This window comes from Siphateles boraxobius, unplaced genomic scaffold (assembly GCF_051911475.1).
Source record: "Siphateles boraxobius isolate OS27281-9 unplaced genomic scaffold, OSU_SipBor_1 32, whole genome shotgun sequence".
In the NCBI taxonomy this organism is placed as follows: domain Eukaryota; kingdom Metazoa; phylum Chordata; class Actinopteri; order Cypriniformes; family Leuciscidae; genus Siphateles; species Siphateles boraxobius.
Genome location: NW_027508942.1, coordinates 5,137,501 through 5,161,500, shown reverse-complemented (window position 1 = coordinate 5,161,500; position 24,000 = coordinate 5,137,501). Strand labels below are relative to the sequence as shown.

The window sequence follows — 24,000 nt, the reverse complement described above, 5'->3', positions numbered from 1 at the left end:
AAATGCTACATGGTTTAATAGAAAATCAATAAAAAAAAAGTAAAAAAAATGCCTTCTTGCTGTGATCAATTAATGACAACTTTGATAAGAGTATAATCATGAGTACAAATTGATAAAAAAATATGAATTTAAAAATGCAACACACACACACACACACACACACACACACACACACACACACACACACACACACACACACACACACACACAATATACAAACAGTATATGTATATACACACATTATGATTATGTTCTTTATATTCGTCTGTTAACAGTACCAGGAGTTGGACTATCTCTCAGTTCAGGTTTTGATCAGTGAGTTGAGCGAGGGAAGCAGAGGCCCGGAAGATTCTGCTGTTTGTTTTCCCCATCGGGAGTTACATAAGATCTGCTCATGAGAACAGGTGCAGTCCGGCTGTTTCTCTCTTCAGCTTCTCTACCTGTTCACTCCTTCTGTCTGTTCATTACTATTCAGTTTTAGAAAGATCTTTTGTGAATGTTCACCATTTTGTATTATTTGCTGTTTTATTAAGGGTTTCTGTTACTGGGATGAATGAAGTGGACGTTTTCAGCAGCATCAAGTGTCTGTGATTTATTTATATGTTCAGTCTATACCCATTATTTGTTTTAAAAATTTAACGATTTGGTTTTGGGCCTTAACACTCACTCATTATGTTGTTCCAAACCTGTATGACTTACTGTATTCTGTGAAAAGAACAAAAATAACGTATGTTGTTAACTTGCATTGTACTGACAAAGAAAAAAATCTGACATTTCTTAAAGGTGCACAACACTGTAAAAAAAAATTATATGATATGTTTTCAATACATTGTCTATATATCAAAATAGCTGATCAAGTCCCCTGTGGTGAAAATCCAGCTATTAATGTTGTTTATATGTCTATGTGGTGTTTTTAATGTGCTTTAAGACAGACCATGTGTAAATTCATAAGTCGACAGCATTGCTGAGTATTTTCTCCTTAAAACTGCAGTGAACCAAAGACAGTCTCAAAAACACGCTTTGAAATCGCTGTTGTTTCTGACGTCACAAACTACCTTGTAACCAATCAGATCAACGTGTGATCGTCAACGAGTGGATCTCTGAGCTGAGTGAGTGGAGGCGGGGCTCATTTTCATATTCATAGAACCGCGCATACTAAATGAAGCAAGGGTGTCGAGTTACATTCAAGCTATTTTAAGGCATGAAGATTTTATGAAGGAAAAAACATTAAAATATGTCATTTTGGTGATAAAAGATGAATTTTAAGGGATACAATTAATGACCACAAGCAATTTTAACTTTTTTAAAAAAAATTATACAAAATTCAATTAATTTTTAGTCATTTTAATGTAATTTAAGTTGAAATGACAAACATCCAAGTTGATTGTACTTAATTTAAGAGAGCAATCTTTTTTTTCAGTATATGTAATATTGATAGCTAGTGGTTGAAATGGGTACCGCAGTCCAAATGTAAAATATTAAAGTTGTTTCCATCACCTCCTCAGACTCGACGTTCACACGCAACAGGAACAAGCGTAATTGACAATAGGAAGCAATGAGCTTTACACTGTAAGTTGATCAGCTAATGTATCTGCATTTTTAATATGCTTTTTAGGCTGCGATCTCTGACCCAGTACGTTTGCTCACTTCAATGGCTGCAATACGCCATGTTTTCCACCAAATGGCAGGTATTAAAATACTATTGGGTAAATTGGCAGTGGGTCGATTCACACAAACAAAACAAAAACACACATTCTGACACAGATCACATTTCAACAGTAGAATAACTGGCGATAACATTGTAATATTGTAAACAATGTGTGAACTTAGCATGTTTTCTAAATATTTCAAACATATGGTATTTTTTTAGTGCTGGGCAAGAGAATCACATCCAAAATAAAAGTTTGTGTTTACGTAATATATGTGTGTACTGTGTATAATTATTTTGTAAATATAAATACACACATATGCATGTATTTTTATTTAAGAAATAAATGCATGTATATACTGTATATATATATTCATACATAATTTATATTGTATATAAATATAAATATTTTATATATAACACATATTTCTTAAATATACATGCATGTGTGTGTATTTATATGCATAGAATTTTTATGCTTTATGCAGAACAGTCGAATAAGTGACACACAGCACCTTTCAACACATTTCTTTTGTGTTCCACAAAAACTCATACAGGAAGGAAGGACATAAAAGGTGAGCAAATGACAGAATTTTAAAGTATGGGTAAACTGTCCCTGTAATGAGAAGATAATGTGCATGTAAATGTGGTGGTTACCCATAAATAATTCATAAACTCTTATTCCAAATTCCCTAGTTTCTCTCAAAGAGACAGTTCTTCCTTAAAGAGTCACAAACAGGGAGGACTGAACTCATCGAGGGCCAAGTGAAGGAAATAGAGTGAGAAGAAACTACTTTGCTTGGGCAATGGCAGGTAATGGAAAGAGCGAGTGTGAAAGTGGGCCGGTGTCATACGGAGCTAACAAGCGTTTAGCTGACAATGGGTTAAAGCCAAAGGTTTGACGTCTCTCAACTTTCTCGGCTCACTGATACTTTAGTTGGACTAATTGCTCTCTGAGGGACCAATCCTGTGGTCAGACCCTGCTGAACACGCCACAGTGCATGCTGGGTAACTTTCACCTCTCCAAAACACAGATCCATACCGGCAATATTCACAGTTTTGGGCTAAATAATACGAGCGCTCCCCGTGATCACAGCAGCTCAGCTCATTCTTAATCCGGTTATTTTCCACGATGTCTCAAGTCCCACGACACAAATTAAATCTCATAATCCCAAATATTTCAAACACCCTGGATTAAAGGGAGATGAAGAACTACAAAACATGTCAGACCAAATGAAAAACGCATTTAAAATATGGCAAAACGAAAGTAGATTTTTACATTTTACGCATGAAATGTGAGGGAATGCTTCACAATGTTAGATCAGATCTCCAGACTCTTTAAAAATCCAATCAGGCATTCAAAACTGCAAGTCTTGTTTGATATCCAAAACCAACAAAACTATATTAACTAAAAGTCTTCTATTAGCCTGAGATGTTGACAGAGGAAACCAAGAAAGAGCTGATCTGATCTACAAACCCAACAAGTGTTACAAACCCAAAAGCAAAAGCAAAGGAAAATGACTTATTTCCCCCATATTCTCCAGTGTTGTAGCTCCTCTCTTCCCAGTCTGTCAGTAGGCGCGTTTCCATTACAGATTGGCGCAAAAAAATTTGTTGCGAATTTTTTCTAAATGTCGACAAAAAACTATTGCGAAATGACGGCGTTTCCATTAACTGATGTTATGCGACTAAAACATATTTTTTTTCTCCCGCGATAAATCATTCCAGAAATCATGGCGACAGATGTTGGTAGGTTTACGTATATATCAGCCACCGCACTGGCCATTATTATTATTATGTGTGTTATAAGCATTAATGGCAAGGAAAGACTCTTACACTGTGAGCGGCACATATGAGGAGTTTCTGGTGTTTCTCACTCAAATCTGCTTCCAGGTCTTGATTGTGGCATTTCTTTGAGCCAGTATTCACATAATTCCTTTGTCTTTTATTAATTTAATAAAGATTCTTTCTCGTCTTCTTTCAAAACACACCGCGTCATCTACGTCAGGTGACCTGTAAATGCGCAAAAACTGTTTCTATTGCAGTTTTGCGAAATATTTCTTTTTCGAATTGCTTGAAAGGCCACCTCATGAGAGCGTAAAAACTTTTTTGCGATAAATGGGAGTTTTTGCGAAATTAACGCGTTTCCATTGAGTGTATTTTCAATTCGCAATTTCAATATGTGCAATTTGAAGGGTAATAGTAACACTCTGTTTACTTCCTGTCTCTATGAAGCCCCTCGTTCTGAGAAGCACACTGTGCTCTGATTGGTTGGCTGGAGCAGTGTGTTGTGATTGGTCGAGCGCTTCGAGTGTGCTTACCATAACCGCCAGTTTAACACACTACTAACTAACTCAACCAGGCCCCGCCCCTTTATTCTGCGTATGAATTATTTAAATGAGGAATATTGTGACGTGTTCGTTCCTGGAAGAAACTCAAGACTACAATGGAGGCGTTTCAGGAGTTCAGAAACACTGATATAGAGAAGAACTGGAGCTTTGCAGAGATTTTTAATGCTCAAACAGCAACATTACACACTAAAGACATATGATTAAATGTATATAAATGAATAAGAAATTAACAGATGTATGTTTGCTCTCTCTTAAAGCAACACGCATATTTTGCTGATCCTTCAACCAATGCGAAGTGTTTGAAACCTCCGTTTCGCCACATTGACAGCAGTCTGCGTGAACTTTCCTGACCCGCTGTCACCAGTTAACTTTCAGTTCTTCATGGTTTCAAACCTCATGACACAGCAAACACATCATCGCCTCGACGTGAAGACCGATGCTTTGGAAAACCTCCACTTCATTTCTTTCACCTTTGAATATCTTCATCATCTGCTGCCTGGGGACAAGGCTAAGTTTGTGTTTCATTTTTACCACGTTCATTATTTGCTCTTGGAAATGTCCGCAGGATACGAGAACAAAAAACAGTCCTCGAGGAACAAAGGCAAACTTTATAACAACACATGAAGTTAAGAGAGACATTTGTCAGCCTGCGGCTATGAGGAAGCAGGAATCATAAATCTGAGAAAGCTAGTCTTCTAGTTTCTGTTCCTAATGTTCACGTTTCTCCAACTTCAGTGTTACGTGACCGAATACAAGTGCAGCATCTGTACCTGCATTCAGCTGCAAAACTAGAACAACATTAGAGCTGTTGCTGTTCTAATCATCTCAATACAGAATAAAAATTAAACATTTCTTCACGTCCGTTCTTCAGTGCAATACAAAAGGAGATGCTACAGATCATCCATGGTGCTCATTCAATTGAGATATGGCATGTCGAGGCACGTCACAGCTAGTTTGATGACATGCAACCGATGATGTTTGACATCACTGACGTCCAACCGGGTCTGACGTGTTTTGGCACGCCATATTTGAATTGAATTGTCAATCATATGGTCATATGGGTTTGGTGCATCATGATGGCAGCTAAATGACAACAGTGTTCATTTTCTTTTGTCTACTTTTATCTTAACAGTCTGAGACCTCAGCAAACTTTCAAAGGAGCCTCAAGAAGACTTAAAAGACAAAAAAAATCAAGATATTTCTTAATTTAATTCACCCAAAATCAACCATTGTTTTTGTCTGTGAAGAACCAGGATGCTTGGAAAGCCGGGATATATATTTAAAAAAGTGTAATTTAAGTCAGGTAATAGGATATGTATACACTTTAGTTTAGGCTCCAATAGGATATTTGCTGTTTATTAGTACTTATAAAGCACATATTAATGCTTTATTCTGCATGACCTTATTCTATATCCTCTAATCCTACCCAATACTTAAACTTAACAACTACCTTACTGACTATTAATAAGCAGTTATTAGGAGTTTATTGAGGCAATAGTTAATAGTTAGTTAATAGCGAGAATTGGAGCCTAAACTAAAATGTGACCATATAATAGTGTTTTTTAATCATCACTTAAAACTTATTTGTTTAGGGTAGCTTTTACATAATTGTTGAAAATTGTTGTATTATTATTAATCCTATATTTCATAATGTTTTTATTTTGTATTTTATTACGTTTTTCTGTCAGTAATGCATTGTTTGTTTAATTGTATGTTTTATTATGTTTCTATTCTTGTGAAGCGCTTTGAGATACTTTTTAAAGGCGCTATATAAAATAAAGTTTATTATATATATATATATATGTATTTTTTTTTAAGGTGATTCTGTCAATAATTCTGTCAAAGATGAAATAAGAACGACACAGTAACAGTGTGCAGTGAATGTACACGACAATCTTTGACCGTCGAAAAACGTTCCAGTGAAACAGTCATGTAGAAACTAGGAGCATCTACAGATTCAGATATGTTTTGAAAACAAAGCAGAAGTATGGAGAAACACATGATCGTATGGAGGGAGAGCTTTGAACACTTGTGGACAATGAGGAGCCTTGGAGTCAAAAAGAATGGGATTCACCACTTTAAGACGAAGGAAATCGATTGCTATCGATCCTCTCATGTTTCTCATGTGTTCAGTAAACTCATGTTCTCCAAACATCCTCTACACAAGATGAAAACGCAAATGACATCAGCGATGCTGCCAGTGCATTTCATTCCCAAACCATCCCACCACACACATGCACGATTCAAATGAGCTAAGAAATGAATAATTAAGTTTCCAGCATTGTGCAGCGGTGAGAGGCTCCTCAATCCTGCAACTAAACTCAATTTAAATCGATTCTGTGTCTCAAATCCTGGATGGCTTTTCCCACGGGATGCAGCAGCCGCTAATGCACATTCAGTGTGAGGAAGAGATGTTCAGTGTTTTTATGGTGAGGTGGGCCACACAGCTGCACTAACAGACAAAACACTCGCAAAACACAGAAACACAAATCAGGATGTGTTACATCCTAAATAGGGATTTCATTTAATGAGTTGTGCTTGCAGAGTGATGTCATGGCAAGAACCACTCACATTTTCCACTGAAAATATAGTATTAGTTTAATATTTAATGTATAACGTTTCTAAATTTACTCCTTAGACAAGATGTGATCATATGCTGTTAAATATCAACTAAAACTGAGATCTCTTCATTTCTAAAAAAGCAATTTTGCAGCAGATTTCCATGTCAGTCCCACTGAGGGGCCTCAGCTGCTTCATTTAATAAGTAATTACAAATGTAATGAAGCAAAAATGAGTGTTAAAAATGAGCGTCTATGCTGTGATCCATGATAATATATGATGCATGAAAAAAAGAAGAAAAGGCAGCATCCAAAAAAAAAAAAAAAGCATAATTCCCTACTATATAGTAGGTGGAAAAAAGGATGCGAAGGTGAAAAAAAGAGGTGAAGTGACGCAGCTGACACTGGAAGGTCACATGATAATGACAACATGGTGAATGTAGTACGTCCAGATTACGTTCATACTACACACACACACTCATACTATATAAAACATACTTTTTTTAGCGGTCGTGAAGTAATTTCTTATTCAAAGTAAGTACCTCAAGAGAGTATGTGTTTTCAGACGCAGCCACCTTTATTTTATGCAGTCTATTTATATGTTTGTTAACTGGATGCATTTGACAGAAAGAAAAAAAAGACAAATATTTCTGTAATCTTCTTTAACCAACCGTAACTACCAACAATACTACTGTAACCAATCAATCACAACATTAAAAATTATTGTTTTGTGGGTGTTCATTTAAATTATGTTGCAGTGTTCTGTTCCTCAAACAACAATAAATAAGGCATAATTTCAGTTTTGTTCCATCCAGATGTAAAAACTTACTGAATGATCTAAATACAATACAGTTTCGGGTCAGTAAGTTTTGTTTTTCTTGAAAGAAGTTGAACGTATTCATCAAGGATGCATTAAATTGATCAAAAGTGACAGTAAATACATTCATAATGTAAAAAAGATACTATTTCAAATAAATGCTGTTCTTTTGAACTTTCTATTCATCAAAGAATCCTGAAAAATAAAATGCATCACAAAAATCTGAAGCAGCACAACTGTTTTCAACATTGATAATCATAAATGTTTCTTGAGCATCAAATCATCATATTATACTGATTTCTGAAGGATCATGTGACACTGAAGACTGGAGTAATGATGCTGAAAATTCAGCTTTGATCACAGGAATAAATTAAAGTTTACTATATATTCACATAGACAACAGATATATTTACATGCTATTTTCTCACATTTTCTATTATTTTTGATCAAATTAAAACACCCTTTGTTAAGCAGAACAGCCTTCATTCAAAACATGTAAAAATCTTACCAACCCCACATTTTTGAATCGCAGTGTAGGTTCACTTGAGACACTTGTTTGCAAACTTTTACGTAACAAGTCAAGACCACTTGCAGAAAAAAAAGTCCATCAATGTTTCTGTAGATGTTTACCCTCACTTGCGCTCATCCCTAGTGAGTGTGTGAGTAAATCTGACCGCTGCCTGCCGTGACCTTGCCTGAGGGTCTGTCCTGTTATACCACACACACACACACACACACACACACACACACACACACACACACACACACACACACACACACACACACACACACACACACACACACACACACACACACACACACACACACACACACACACCTGTTTGCCCCAATCTCTCTCATTATGTCCAGTCATCAGTGAGTCACTGGCCCCTAATGGCCTAATGCGACTGTGTGACACACAACGAAGCTCAAAGCATCTCTCACATTAAAACCCCTCATGATCCCTGCAGGAAACTGACATTCACAGCGAAAAAAGAAAGTTAGGAGGAAACCGAACGGAAATTGGCTTCTCCTGAGAGATAAATGGAGTGATGTCACGAGAGAAGGTCACATCCCAGCATGCACCTGTGTGTCCAGAGCTGAAAGCTGATTAGAGGAAGTAGATCTCACATCACAATCTCTGAAGGTCTGGAGAAAGCCACTGTTGCACGAACCCGTTCGAGACCTTCGGACGCTTCTTTAGAGGACAAAACAAGTGGAGGGAGTCGGTCTTATCTTACAGTTCTCCACCGGAAGATTCTGAGGGAAAATCCCTGTAAAAAAAGCTGCAGCTTATCAGAGCTTTTGTTTGGAGAGGAGAGAACGGGTCGACTGGTGTTATCAGACACAAAACACTATCACAGATAGGAGATCAACACCTCATACACCGATAACACTGAAAAATGCAGTGTGGCGGAAGACTGAAACTAAACTACAAGATCCTCATCATATAACGGTTTCATTTATGAATAAAAAATACAGTAAAAACAGAAATATTTAAAAATTATAGTAGAATTTTAAATAGGGATGCTCCGATTGATCGGACGCCGATCATGATCGGCCGATATTGGCTAAAAATAGATTGATCGGCGAACCCCAAAAGCGGCGATAAAAAAAGCCGATCACGTGACTTAAATTTCCCACCTGCATGCGTGGCGCACGGGCACACAACAGCAGAGTGGAGCTTGGCAGTGGCAATATGAGTTCTCCTTCACCGGAACGAATAGGGAGTCTCCCAACGGATTGAAGCGCGCGTCCGAGTGAAGACCGTGCACCGCGCGAGCCACAACAGAACGCGGTATCTGCGCCACTGATCGCTGCCGCAACGAGCACTGTGATCACTTGATAAAAAAAACATTTCAGAGCTAGATCGCCTCCTATTTAACAAATGAACAAAATGAATGCTCTGAGTTAACTGGAGATGTTTTTATTTATTTGTATTGGTACATTCGTGCCGCGAGATGTTTCAAAAGTGGTGGTGGTATTTTATTTTTTTTGATCTGACGTAGTTGGTTCCTCAACTACATCAGATTCAGATTCAGATTATTTTATTTAATGCCATGTCAGCATTCAAAGCTATTTTCATGGAAAAAATTCAATTATAAAAATACAAATATCATATAAATACAATAAAACAAAACAAGAAGTAATTTTATACAATATATTTTTTTAAATTAACATATGATAAAAAAATCCAAAACCTTTTCAGGCATAATCTCATTAAATATTTCCTTTAATGAAGTAACTTCATAAAAGAGCATTCTGCTCAACTACATCAGACGTTCATAATAATAACAGAAAAAACTTGCCATAGTTTTGTCCTTTTATCAGTAGCAAGTTTAGGTGTAACAAGTTGTACATTTAGTTGCCAATTAGTAAATGTAGTGGGTGTATTAAGAGGCTACAATTTCCAAATATGCCTAAGTGTAACTTGATCCCCTCCCATTAGGCTGATCTGATGTGTGTTGGTCCGCCTGACGCCTCTTTGTATGGAATAATTTAATGTTACTCTGCCTTATTTGGGAAAGCTGGCCTACAGTAGCCTTAAGACATCTCATTTTCTAAATACAATTAAATAAACACATTTCTACAAATGGTGCAAACTCTGCTAGATTATAGATAAAAGATTCCCCTTCCCCTGCCATTCTGTGATCGGCAATCGGCAGATCATGATTTTGGTGATCGGTAATCGGCCCCAAAAATGCTGATCGGAGCATCTCTAATTTAAAATAAGTGTTTTTTTATGTGAAAATATGCTAATTTTCAGCATCATTACTCCAGTCTTCAGTGTCACATGATCCTTCAGAAATCACTATAATATGATGATTTACTGCTCAAGAAACATTTATGAATATTATCAATGTTAAAAACAGTTGTGCTGCTTCATATTTTTGTGGAAACAGTGATGCATTTTATTCTTCAGGATTCTTTGATGAACAGAAAGTTCAAAAGAACAGCATTTATTTGAAATAGAATCTCTTGTAACATTTTTAATGTCTTTACTGTCACTTCTGATCAATTTAATGTGTGTCATTGATACATAAAAAAATGGATTAACATTTAAAAAAAGCAAACAAATCTTACCGACCCCGAAGATGATCCACTTTTACAATCAGAACAGTATTTATTTGTATTTAGATTATCACAAACTTATATGCCAATCTAAAACAGATCAACAGTAGCAATAAACTAAAAAAAAGTCACTACAAAAAGACAACACAAAATATCAAAGAGGTACTCATGTGCACACACTCAATCTCACATTAATTATTAGCAAACCACATCATTTACATGAACTATCTACAACAATAACGATCAAATCAACCTGATGGTAATGGTCAATGAGGCGGGATGTAGAGTTTGCAAAACAACAACAATGCTAGACTGACACAAAACAAATGATGTTTTCGGAAGTTAAAGAGAACCTATATGCCCTTTTATAAAGTCTTCTTGTATTTGAACTCTACTAGAACAGGTTTTCCTGCTTGAATGTTGATTATTTTCCTCATATTCTCCATTGTTGCGGCTCCTCTCTTCCCAGTCTGTCAGTAACGCTCTGTTTACTTCCTGTCTCTATGAAGCCCCTCCTTCTGAAAAGCACACTGTGCTCTGATTGGTCGGCTGGAGCAGTGTGTTGTGATTGTGATTGGTCGAGTGCTTCGAGTGTGTTTGGGAAATGTCCCGCCCCTTCCCACAACCGCCAGTTTAACACACTACTAATCAGTCCCTGCAGAAAAATGTGATTATGCGATCGCATGATTTAGTGCATAATCAGCCAAAGTCCGCATATTTATGCGCATTTTTTCAAATATGCCGCACTTTCGCCGCATAAATTGCCGATTTCAGCGCAAAATATGCGGGGCTTGCATGATTTCATAATCCCCGCATTTTCGTTGCAAAAAAGTCACATATATCTTAGCAGAAAGTTGAAAAATGTTGCGTTTGCTTCACACAAGAGCAGCCGTCTCCCCCTGTTGCCATGGGAACGTTATGAAGTGACGCAATTACGCGACGTGAACATCATCGAAAAGCTGTAAAACAGGAGCACACTTTATTTTTTTATATTTTATTTATTCATTTTTACAGAAGTTGTAGCATATTCCTTTTCTAAGCTAAAGAACTTGTTTGACTCATCAATGTTTTGTAAGTTTGATGTTTTTATTTAAGTCTGAAATAAAACAAGATGAGAACTGAAATATTCCAGCACTTTCTGTGATGTGTTATGCTTGCTCATCATAGGAAGTAATGAGAAATGACTCTTTAAATTAAGGCAGTGGCCTAGTGAGAACAGGGTGTTGGGGAATCACTTTTTTTCTCTCTTTTTCATCAAACCGCAGTTTTTGCAAGTTCCCACAATTTCATTGCATAAAATTGCATAAACATCCCGCATATTCCATCGCATTTTTTAAGAAAACGGGCCGCATAATCAAGGATTTTTGCCCGAAACAATAACAAAACAACTCCGCGTTTTTCTGGAAGGACTGACTAACTAACTCAACCAGGCCCCGCCCCTTTATTCTGCGTATGAATTATTATAATGAGGAATATTGTGATGTGTTCATTCCCAGAAGAAACTCAAGACTTTCAGGGAGTTCAGAAACACTGACACTGATATAGAGAAGAACTGGAGCTTTGCAGAGATTTTTCATGATCAAACACTAAACAGCACTAAAACCTTGACGGTAAAGCATATACTTTGCTCGGTTCTCAGTGGAAACATAGACTTGTTCTGACAGTGAATTCACAGGAAAAAGGGTGAGAGTTTCTTCATTACGGCTTCATTTCAGGAAATGATTTAATCATGCAATCAATCAATCAATCAATCAAACAAATCAATCGATCAATCAATCCTCACCTCTCCATCTCATACTCTTTCAGACCCGGCTTCACACGCTTCATCACCTGCAAGGAAACACACACAAATCAGATATAACAGAGCTTTATAAAATATTCAATTATCCATCCATCTCCATCATCACACTGAGGGATTCCCTTTCCTCTCTCCGCATCCAGTCTAATAATCTCGATGAACTCTCGCAGGCAGTCGGAAACGAGAGCCGCAAAATGCCTCTGAAAATGACCAGCAATTGCCTTCAAATTACAGAAGGACTCATCCATTTGATGAGATAACAGTCATTTGCAGCGCGGCAGAGAGGAATGAGTGAGAGTGTGTGTCGAGGGCGGATTAGAGGGGCTGTTTGATGATTGCAGGTTAGGAAGCTTTTATTTTAATCGAGAGTCTGAGTCACAGCAGCACTAAAGGATCCCGGGAGGACGTGGAGATCAGGTTGTTTCAAATAATGGTAGAGTGTTGGGTGACAGAGGCAATATGATATACAATATGATAAAAAAAAAAGAGAATAACTTTCAGGGAGGTATTAAAGGGGTGGTATAATGCGGTTTACACATGATGTAAAAATAATTCTTTGATGTGCCTAGAGTGTGTATGTGAAGTTTTAACTCAAAATACCCCAGATATTTTTATATAGCATGTTAAAATTGTCACTTTTTGAGGGTGAGCAAAAACGCACCGTTTTTTGTGTCTGTCCCTTTAAATGCAAATGATCTAATGCCCCCAGAACAGGGGGCGGAGCTACGACAGCTTGTGTCCTGAACATTTCAAAAACTTTTAGCCTTTTATGCTCAAACCGGAGTTTTGAGACTCAAGAAGAAGTGACAACATGTACACAAGATTTCTGCTAATGTGTAGATATCTTCTAGTCATTGATTAGCATATTCTGTCATGATAATCTATAAATCCTGTTCCCGGGGGCGGGGTTTATGTAAATGTTAGGGTTTGTGATGTCACTATTCCAGGAGGAATGTCGTGTAGTCTCTACCAGCACTTTGTTGTAGTCCTTAAAAAACAATTTCTTTAAAAGCAAATATCTCCCTTTGCTTTGAACTGTGACCATCGTGACTTTGCAGATGTTGTTTATGCTCAAACAGCAACATTACGCACTAACTAAAGTTAGAAAAGTGAAATCTTAATCAACCACTCCTTTAAATTGATCAAAAGTGACAGTAAAGACATTTATAATGTTACAAAAGATTTGATTTCAAATAGAATATTTTCTTTTTTTATCTTTTCTTTTTTCTTTTTAATATTATCAATGTTGAAAACTTTGATTATTATCAAAGTTTTCAACATTGATAATAATCATAAAATTTCATAATTGCATAATTTCAGTTTTGTTCTATCAAGATGTAACAATTACTGAATAATCTAAACATTGCTCAAAAGTTTGAGGTCAGTATATATATATTTTTATTTTTTCCTTGAAATATGTAATTTCCTTGACTTTTATTCAGCAAGAACGCATTCAATTGATCAAAAGTGACAGAACTGTAACAAAATGTTATAAAAGATTTAATTTAAAACAAAATCCAATCTTTTGAACTGTCTATTTATCAAAGAATAAAATCAAAAGCAGCACAACAGTTTTCAACACTGATAATAATCATAAATGTTTCTTGAGCATAAAATCATCATATTATAGTGATTTCTGAAGGATCATGTGACACTGAAGACTGGAGTAATGATGCTGAAAATTCAGCTTTGATCACAGGAATACATTACATTTTAATATATTTTACAATACAGTTGTATTAAATTGTAATAATATTTAGCAATTTTAAAGTATTTTTGATCAGAAGAGACATTTCTCAAAAACATTAAAAAAAATCTTACCAACCCCAAACTTTTTTAGTGTAGTTATCTCCTACATGCAGATTTTAGTTCTATGAGATATATATTATTATTGGTAATAATATTTCACAATATCACCGTTTTGACAGTATAATTCTGAGAAATAGGAGAGCGAGGAGGAGCAAAAAATGACAACTTGTCTCGCGCTGCATTAGAGACTCACGGTCTCCTGGGAAAGATCACCTGGGAGTTTGGGAATGAATGATGGGAACGTGTGGATCAGGTGTCAAACCCTGGGTTTTAATGACGTCCCGCGAGAGGATAGACACGCTCATGCTAACTTCTCATTCGTCCCTATATGTGCTGAATGTAAATGACTCATTAAGATTATAAAAAGATCCAGTGTTTTGATGCATCTTCTGTCAGAAACATTAGGAGGGTTAAAAGGAATATACAAAACATCAAGAATGAAAGCAGGGCACAAGGTCACAGTTTCTACAAGTGACAAGAAACCCACAGGAATTCATACAGTAAACTAATTCAGAGCTGTGAACAAAATACAAGTGAATTGTGCTATGCTACAAAAAGTGTCTACCAGAAACAATTTATTAAAACGAAATGAATTCAGTCAGTTAGTAGCAGTATTCGTTTTCTAGATTACTCTAAATCAGTTACAGTTAAATAATCTAATTTAATGCACGCCTATTTTAAAGAGAAAAATGACATGGGTTTGATTACAAGGCATAAACTGATCAAATATATATCTTGAATGTAAAGCAAGTTGCTTTGGTTAAAATCACCTCAATCGCAAGTTAGCAGAGGAACCACAGAACTCAATAAACTCGGAAGTAAAAACTCAATAAATGTTCTCTATAGTGAAATTGATTTGTAACAACAACTTATAAACCTTTAAAGACAGGCTTACTGTGAGCTACGTGGCTGTTAATCGATGGTATTTGATTCTGTTGAAGCTGTCGGTCTGCATTATTTCAGCTTAGTGTTAAAATAATCATGTTTACCAGTGGAATTCTTGGCGGAAAGCTACATTACCCATGATGCTGTGCAGAAAATTACACCAATCAGAGATGGAAACAGCTCCACATGACGAAATAGCTCTTTAGCTCCGCCCACTCCAATAAAGCACTGCGGGTGATGTAATAAAGTTGATCTCGCTACGCTCACAACATACTTCGTTTTATATACCTACATCGTTTTTAATTCTATTATGCTGTCTGCAATGCTTCATGGGATTTTAGTTCTTTCCCTCACTAAAGCCGTTTAGTACACTCAAAAAAATGATATGTTGGCTTTAATTTTTTTTTTTTTGGTCAACAGGTTCCACATAACTGGGTTACGTTACATAATTTGTTCATGTAACTTCTACATCATCGAATTAATTTATTTTAAGCGACCCAATTAAAGTAGTCTCAAAGTGTATTTAAAGGCTTCCTGACATGATTCAGGTATTTTTTAATATCATTCATCCATTAATATTTCATTTATTTTAGTGACACATAATTAAATTGATAGACTATAGCTAATTGCTAGCAGTAGCACATATTAACATTTTAAATGCTAAGATTTACATGCTCCTTCAACCAAAGCAGTTGAAAATAATTAAATTCATTTTTTTTGAGTGTACACAGTCTTATACCTTTGTATTTTTGTCTGTTTTAAAACTTTTTTGCTTCAAATCAAAGTTGGTAGTCCTGTGAATCTCTTGTTTGGTTCATGGCTTATAACCTTTTTTTAAATCCCTAAGGGAAAAATGAATGGACAATACTTCCAGAACCAGCACCGCTAAAAAAAATGGGCACTAATGCACTCTATTTGCTATAATATGCCAGAAATTAAAGTACGTCTGCATTAAACATGACTTTACTAGGTTGACATCCTCCTAAACTAGTCTTGTCTGAATAGAGTTAATGAAACTGCACTATATGTGAGGGATAAAATGTATAAATGCTTGATTGATTGAGAAAACTAATGTTATTTGAAGATATATAACCATACCATTTCATGCATGTCTAAACTGATACAGAACATCAAGACGTTAGTTTGTCTTCAGAAATGTACATTTATTCTTTTGGCATTTTGCCTTTATTCACAGTAACTTACAGTGCATTAAAGCTGAAAATCGAACCATTGACTCTGGCATTATTAGCACCATTCTCTACAAGCGTGAAACCACATCTACATATAGTCCATTATTCATATCTGTAAGGTCAAAGGTCAAATAAATGTAGTCCGCTCTTGTCAGACTCAATAAAACAGTAAAAGCCTCTGGACTGGATCTGAACTCTTAATCTCCGCTCCACTGAATCAGACGTACGCCTCAGCTCTCCTCACCGCAAACACAAAATCAGCATTAAAGTCGCTCATTTACATTTCAAACTAGCAAAACTTGCTGCTGTAAGCATCACTGACAGACCAATGCACATTCAGATGAATCTCACGTAACCCTTCAAGACCTGCTCACATTTCACCCCACAAAATAAAGTCATATTTTGCTTAAAGAAACTGGAGCCTGTTTTAAGGCCCACTGAGATCCTCAAAAGTAAAATAATGTGCATTTTTGAGTGAAATATGACATTCAGTCGAAGCTCTGTAGAGAGAAAGAGGAGAACAATCTTCCCCCAGACATCCTCAACACGTTACATCGAGCAGACAAGCTTTTTAGACCATGCATGAAACTGAGAAAGAACACATTCATTTTTCAGACAACCTCTAAAATATTAATTAACAAAATATGTTAATGAAGTTGAAACAGAAAATGCATAAAAAATTTAAAAAACGAAAAAGATGGCTAACTCCAGGAACGCCGCTTGATTTATTGGGACTCAAAATTCTCATTTCACCCAAAGTGCCCATATTATACTATTTTAAAGGATCCTAATTTTGTTTCTTATGTCTCCTATAATATGTTTACATTCATTCAGGGTCAAAAAACACTTTAATTTTCTCATCATATACTGTAATCAGCTCTTTTCTCCCAGTGTCTGAAACGCTTCAATCAAGGATTCAGTCTCTCTAGACCCCGCCTCTCTGAGAACTGCTCTGCTCTGATTGGTCAGATGGCCCAGTCTGTTGTGATTGGTCAGAAAGCAAACGCTCATTATCATATCTGAATCTCAGCTCTTGATCACAGTGATACGAACAGTAACGATGACGTGGGTTTTACCGTATCAATCTCAACAAAGATTTGCTTTGTCAGCAGAAAACGTACTGATTAGCTATCCTGTAGCTCAAACGGTAGAGCGTTGGCGCTTGCGACGCCAAGGTCATGGGTTCGATTCCTAGGGAAAGCAAGAACTGATGAGAATGTAAAAATGTGTACCTTGAAATGCAATGTAAGTCGCTTTGGATAAAATCGTCTGACAAATGCATAAAAAAAAAGAACAACAACACGAACCAAAACTCTTCCAGTCTCAGATAAACTAGAGTGTTTGAGGGCGGGGCTAAGAGACGCTGTTCAGCCAATCAACACCACAGACTGGCATTATGCTAATTAGTTACAAGTTAAACTGGAATTACTAACAACATATTTGCTTCTTTCTTTTGGTAGACACAAATGCCATTTATATGCACTTTGATCTGTGAAACTTTGCAGAACTTTTACATTCACACACAGCTCTATTACACACTACATGAGAGGGAATATCCAAAATTGCACAATAGGAGCGATATAATGGCAACGATTAAAGCTTTATTCGAATTTTGAGGAAGAAAGATGTTTGGAAACGTTTTCCCTCTACATCAGCACACGAATATAGACGTTCCACAACCATTAACGGAACTGAATGTCATTAAAAATGGAAGCGATTCTAAATAAAAAATAGATTTTGATTCTCAACCCTTGTCCAAACTCTTTCCGCTCAATGGTTTCTCGTGGCCGTACAGTGAACTCTTTCATATCCCTCGTTCCTCATTTCGGCATTCAAAAAACAATTTGTTTTCATTGTGCCCGTGACTCATGTCCCTCTTAAACTGAATATCCAGTAATAAAGGAAGACGAGAGGTTACGGCCGTGAGATGTTTGTCTATATCAGCTCTGGATAAGACTGGCACTTATGAAGACCTATGTGTGTTAATATGTGCCGAGGCCTTCATTGCTGGAAACGAGAGTTCAAAGGAGCCGAGAAACCGGTCCTTGAGAGCTCCAGCTGAAGATCAACCCGGTCTGCAAGGCCGTTCTCAATTTGATGAGGTGCTGAGGTTATTTTCTTCAGATAATGCAAGGACAAGCGTTCACTGCGCTTCTACAATGCCGTCTACACACTGGCTGAATCCTGACCACTGATGACGGAGATGGACATCTTTTCAACAGTGTTAAAGGAATAGTTCACACAAAAATTAAAATTGTCATTATTCACTCATGCTCACGTCGATCTAGACCTGTATGATTATAAAAGAGGAATTCTGAAAATTCAGTCAAGCTACAAAAAAAAGGACATAAACGCATAATGAAAGTATGAAAAAACAGTCCATACACAGTAAACAATTATTTTTTTAAACTTGTAAATAAAACAAAGATTATTGGAGCGTTTTACAAAAGAAAACAATTTCAGTTTATGTTAAAAAAAATTCACGTTTATTTCATTGTGTTAATTTGTGAAATTTACTAGGAATTTTTGTAAGATTTTACTTAAAGCCTTTATGTATAATGCATTATAAAGGTATTCAGAATGTACGCTATAATGTATTTAATCTTTGCATAAATAACTGGTAAATGCATAGTAATATTTGCAGATTCAATGCAAATTGGTTGTTTGTCGTGTTTTAATGCATTATAGGTGTAACAATGAATAGATAAGTATTATAATGCATTATAACGGCTTACAGTTATTCATGAGATCATACAATGCATTATAAGGCAAAACTTTTATAATGCATTATATACAACGGCTTGAAGTAAAGCGTTACCAGAAGTAAAGCCTTTATCTGTAATGCATTAGAAAGTTATTCATAATGTACATTAGAATGCATTATATCTTTTCATAAATAATTGTAATCAACGTTTAAATTCATTATAATATTTGCAGATTCATTACATCTGAAATTGGTTGTTTCTCATGTGTTTTAATGCATGATACTTTCTAAAGGCCCAACATTATACCAGAACATATATAATATAACATTATAAAGTATTATAAACAATTATTCATGAGACTATTATAAGGTGCATTACAAGCCATAATCAATGCATTGAAACTACTTTTATAATGCATTACATATAAAGGCTTAAAGTAAAGAGTTACCCATTTTTTGTGTATGACCCACGCACTAGAAGTCTTTATTATACAGATATAAAAAAAAGTGTTTAAAAGCCTTTAGGTTTTAAAACAACATGAGTTAAATGGAATAGATCACTCATAAATTATACTTCTTTAAGTATAATTTATTTATTTTATTACATTATTTACTTCATTAAGAACAATCTGTTTCCTGTAGAGACGGGTTGTGTGGAAATCTCTCCATAACTGCGATATGAATCGATGTTCAAAAACACTTATGATGTAACGATCAATGTTAAAGCCAGCAGTTACTATGATGAATATGATCTTAGATTAAACACACAGTATTCATTTATGTACAAACCACAGACTGGCCCATTAATAACCAAAACTCTTAAAAAGGCTTTTTATTCATTACGGGATGTCAGGAACTTATTCTACCACAAAGCAGAACCATCAATCCTGGATTATTAAATTATTTCGAGTCTCTCAGAGTTTTATCCACGTCGCTCGACTGCTGTACATTTGAAACGTCATGTTCCCTTAATAAATAGCGTCTAACAGCGCATATATCAAGAGTCTGCATTCATCTGTAGGCGGAGGGGAATAATGTACATTATCAGAGCGCGTGCGTTGCACGATTAATGACACAGATCTACACTTTAGACTATATTAGAAAGTAATTTACAAGAGCAAATTGTCTCCACTGATTGCATCCTTTTTTATTTGTATTATTTTAGCATCTGATTCAATAAGGAACTGTTAGGTTAACTACACTGTGAAAAATCATTTTTGATTTTAATAAACTAACCTTAATTTAACTTAATTCAAACTTATTTTAACTTAACTAAACTTAAGTTGTCTAAATGATTTGTCCATTTGAATTGGCTCAGCTTTTGGGAAGTAAGTAAAACTCAAAACAGCCCATGGAAAAAAGAAACAAAATATAATGAACGGATATTTTGTACAGTGTAAGTAAAATGGGTTTTCTGAATGCAATTTGAGGTCATATGTGAGATACGTTACACTGCCAAAATTATTGTCTTACTTAATGATTTTGTCTTGCTTTCCAGTACAAATTAGGGATGCACTGATACGAACATTTTGGCCAATAACAATAATCCTTTATATTTGAAAGCCGATAACCGATATATTGGCCGATAAATCCAAATCCAAATTTTCATTTAATTTTTGAGAGCCTGATTACAAAACTAAAGTCTTACCATTAAAAGTCCCAACACACAATTATAATGTTCTCATTATAATTTTATGTAGCCTATATGACAGCCTTGTGCTGCACGTTGTACTTTACTGTATTTTCCATTTTTAAAGTGATTCCAATAATTTTTCAAGCAATTCAAAACCATCATGTTGAACAGTGCGCATCTGAAGTGTCTCAGCTGAAGGGAATAATCCATTATTTAATATCTTTAATATATATCGGCCAAATTTTCTTATTTATACCAATATGGTGGCCGATCTATTGTGCATGGCATGCCTAGTACAAATACAAACAAATTCCTAAACCAAGGTACATTTACTTGAGAAGCAAAATTACTCATTATTATGACATTAAGTCTTGTTATCTAAAAAATCTATCAAAATTAAATGAGTTTGCTTAAAACATGAACAAATATCTGCCAATGGGGTCAGAAAAATAATCTTAATTCAAAGGGAAATCAAGAATATTTTTCTGACCCCATTGGCAGATATTTGTTCTTGTTTTAATCAAAAACTCACTTAATTTTTAAATATTTTCCAGAAATAATATATTCAGTCATTTTGCTTCTCAAGTAAATGTATCTTGATTTAAGAATGCTTAGATATTTGTAATAGAAAACAAGAATATATATTATATATATATATATATATATATATATATATATATATATATATATATATAATATATATTCTTGTTTTCTATTACAAATATCTAAGCATTCTTAAATCAAGATACATTTACTATATATATATATATATATATATATATATATATATATATATATATATATATATATATATATTTTAGAGTATATAAAGCTCTGCTCCTCATTTGTCCATTTCATGAATTACTGCCAAACATGAAATGCACACAATTATCTATTTTATTAATCTTCCATTTACTGTCAGTATACTGTATAGTCAAGCTGGGCTGCAGGTTTTTGAGCTGAAATATCAGCGGTTTAGCAGTCTAGTATTGCCTTGTATCTGTGAAGGATAAATGCAATGCTGGCCTAGATAGTGATCAAACGAGGTTTAAGATTTAGGAAGCTGCACATCAAGAGTTTACTACACACTGTATAACACTGCAGCGTTTCCCAAAACATCAAAAGCATAAGGAGATCATAAAAGGCTTATGATGCTTTCAGAGAAATTATCATCAACGCATACCAATAATCTAAAGTCTTCATAACTTTAAAAATAAAAAATGAAGTCTATATGCTTTTTTTAGCATGCATTTTAGGGCATGTAAAGCTCAAGAACATTAATAAAGTTGCATTGAGCTTTATGGAAGTGAAACACTGATGTTTTACCTCTTTGTGGGCTTCACTGGAGATGCGGTTGGTGTAGCGCAGGACTTCCAGCTCCATGTCAGTCTTCAGCAGACGACTACAGACACACAGATAATGAGAAGATTAATATGCATATGAAGATATAACATCTTAAAGCAATAAGAGGCTGTTTGTTACAGTGATCATGAGTAAGAGCTGTTGAAGGCAAAACATGAAGCTACAACTTAAAAACGGTTCGAGACCTTTAATATAATAATGCAGAGTTCAAACACTACTTTACAAAGTTTAGGATTGGTTAAAATCACCAAGTCTAAATTTATTTGATCAAAAAAATACAGGTCCTTCTCAAAAAATTAGCATATTGTGATAAAGTTCATTATTTTCCATAATGTAATGATAAAAATTAAACTTTCATATATTTTAGATTCATTGCACACCAACTGAAATATTTCAGGTCTTTTATTGTTTTAATACTGATGATTTTGGCATACAGCTCATGAAAACCCAAAATTCCTATCTCAAAAAATTAGCATATCATGAAAAGGGTCTCTAAACGAGCTATTAACCTAATCATCTGAATCAACTAATTAACTCTAAACACCTGCAAAAGATTCCTGAGGCTTTTAAAAACTCCCAGCCTGTTTCATTACTCAAAACCGCAATCATGGGTACGACTGCCGACCTGACTGCTGTCCAGAAGGCCATCATTGACACCCTCAAGCAAGAGGGTAAGACACAGAAAGAAATTTCTGAACAAATAGGCTGTTCCCAGAGTGCTGTATCAAGGCACCTCAGTGGGAAGTCTGTGGGAAGGAAAAAGTGTGGCAAAAACGCTGCACAACGAGAAGAGGTGACCGGACCCTGAGGAAGATTGTGGAGAAGGACCGATTCCAGACCTTGGGGGACCTGCGGAAGCAGTGGACTGAGTCTGGAGTAGAAACATCCAGAGCCACCGTGCACAGGCGTGTGCAGGAAATGGGCTACAGATGCCGCATTCCCCAGGTCAAGCCACTTTTGAACCAGAAACAGCGGCAGAAGCGCCTGACCTGGGCTACAGAGAAGCAGCACTCGAGTACCCACAGTCAGTGATGGTTTGGGGTGCCATGTCAGCTGCTGGTGTTGGTCCACTGTGTTTTATCAAGGGCAGGGTCAATGCAGCTAGCTATCAGGAGATTTTGGAGCACTTCATGCTTCCATCTGCTGAAAAGCTTTATGGAGATGAAGATTTCATTTTTCAGCACGACCTGGCACCTGCTCACAGTCCCAAAACCACTGGTAAATGGTTTACTGACCATGGTATTATTGTGCTCAATTGGCCTGCCAACTCTCCTGACCTGAACCCCATAGAGAATCTGTGGGATATTGTGAACAGAAAGTTGAGAGACGCAAGACCCAACACTCTGGATGAGCTTAAGGCCGCTATCGAAGCATCCTGGGCCTCCATAACACCTCAGCAGTGCCACAGGCTGATTGCCTCCATGCCACGCCGCAATTTCTTTCTGTGTCTTACCCTCTTGCTTGAGGGTGTCAATGATGGCCTTCTGGACAGCAGTCAGGTCGGCAGTCGTACCCATGATTGCGGTTTTGAGTAATGAAACAGGCTGGGAGTTTTTAAAAGCCTCAGGAATCTTTTGCAGGTGTTTAGAGTTAATTAGTTGATTCAGATGATTAGGTTAATAGCTCGTTTAGAGACCCTTTTCATGATATGCTAATTTTTTGAGATAGGAATTTTGGGTTTTCATGAGCTGTATGCCAAAATCATCAGTATTAAAACAATAAAAGACCTGAAATATTTCAGTTGGTGTGCAATGAATCTAAAATATATGAAAGTTTAATTTTTATCATTACATTATGGAAAATAATGAACTTTATCACAATATGCTAATTTTTTGAGAAGGACCTGTATATTATTACTATTTAATATAAGTGTTTTCTATGTGAATATATAGTAAAGTGTAATTTATTCCTGTGATCAAAGCTGAATGTTCAGCATCATTACTCCAGTCTTCAGTGTCACATGATCCTTCAGAAATCACTATAATATGATGATTTGATGCTCAAAAAACATTTATGATTATTATCAATGATGAAAACAGTTCATATTTTTGTGGAAACTGAGATTTACTGTTTTTTTTAGGGTTCTTTGATGAATAGAAAGTTCAATAGAACAGCATTTATTTGAAATAGAACATTTTGTAACATAATAAACAAGCATTTAACAAATCATCTG

General features: G+C 35.7%; 1 protein-coding gene across 1 annotated transcript in view; it reads right to left on the bottom strand.

Annotated features, from left to right (window-relative positions):
• Nucleotides 1-24,000, bottom strand: part of pepd (peptidase D) — an 84,956-nt gene that overhangs the window by 29,542 nt on the left and 31,414 nt on the right. Inside the window, exons 8-9 of the mRNA XM_077194679.1 lie at nucleotides 21,792-21,867; nucleotides 12,230-12,276 (exon numbers count right to left, since the gene is read on the bottom strand). Of these exons, the coding sequence (XP_077050794.1) occupies nucleotides 12,230-12,276; nucleotides 21,792-21,867 (123 nt within the window). The remainder of the gene's footprint in view (nucleotides 1-12,229; nucleotides 12,277-21,791; nucleotides 21,868-24,000) is intronic.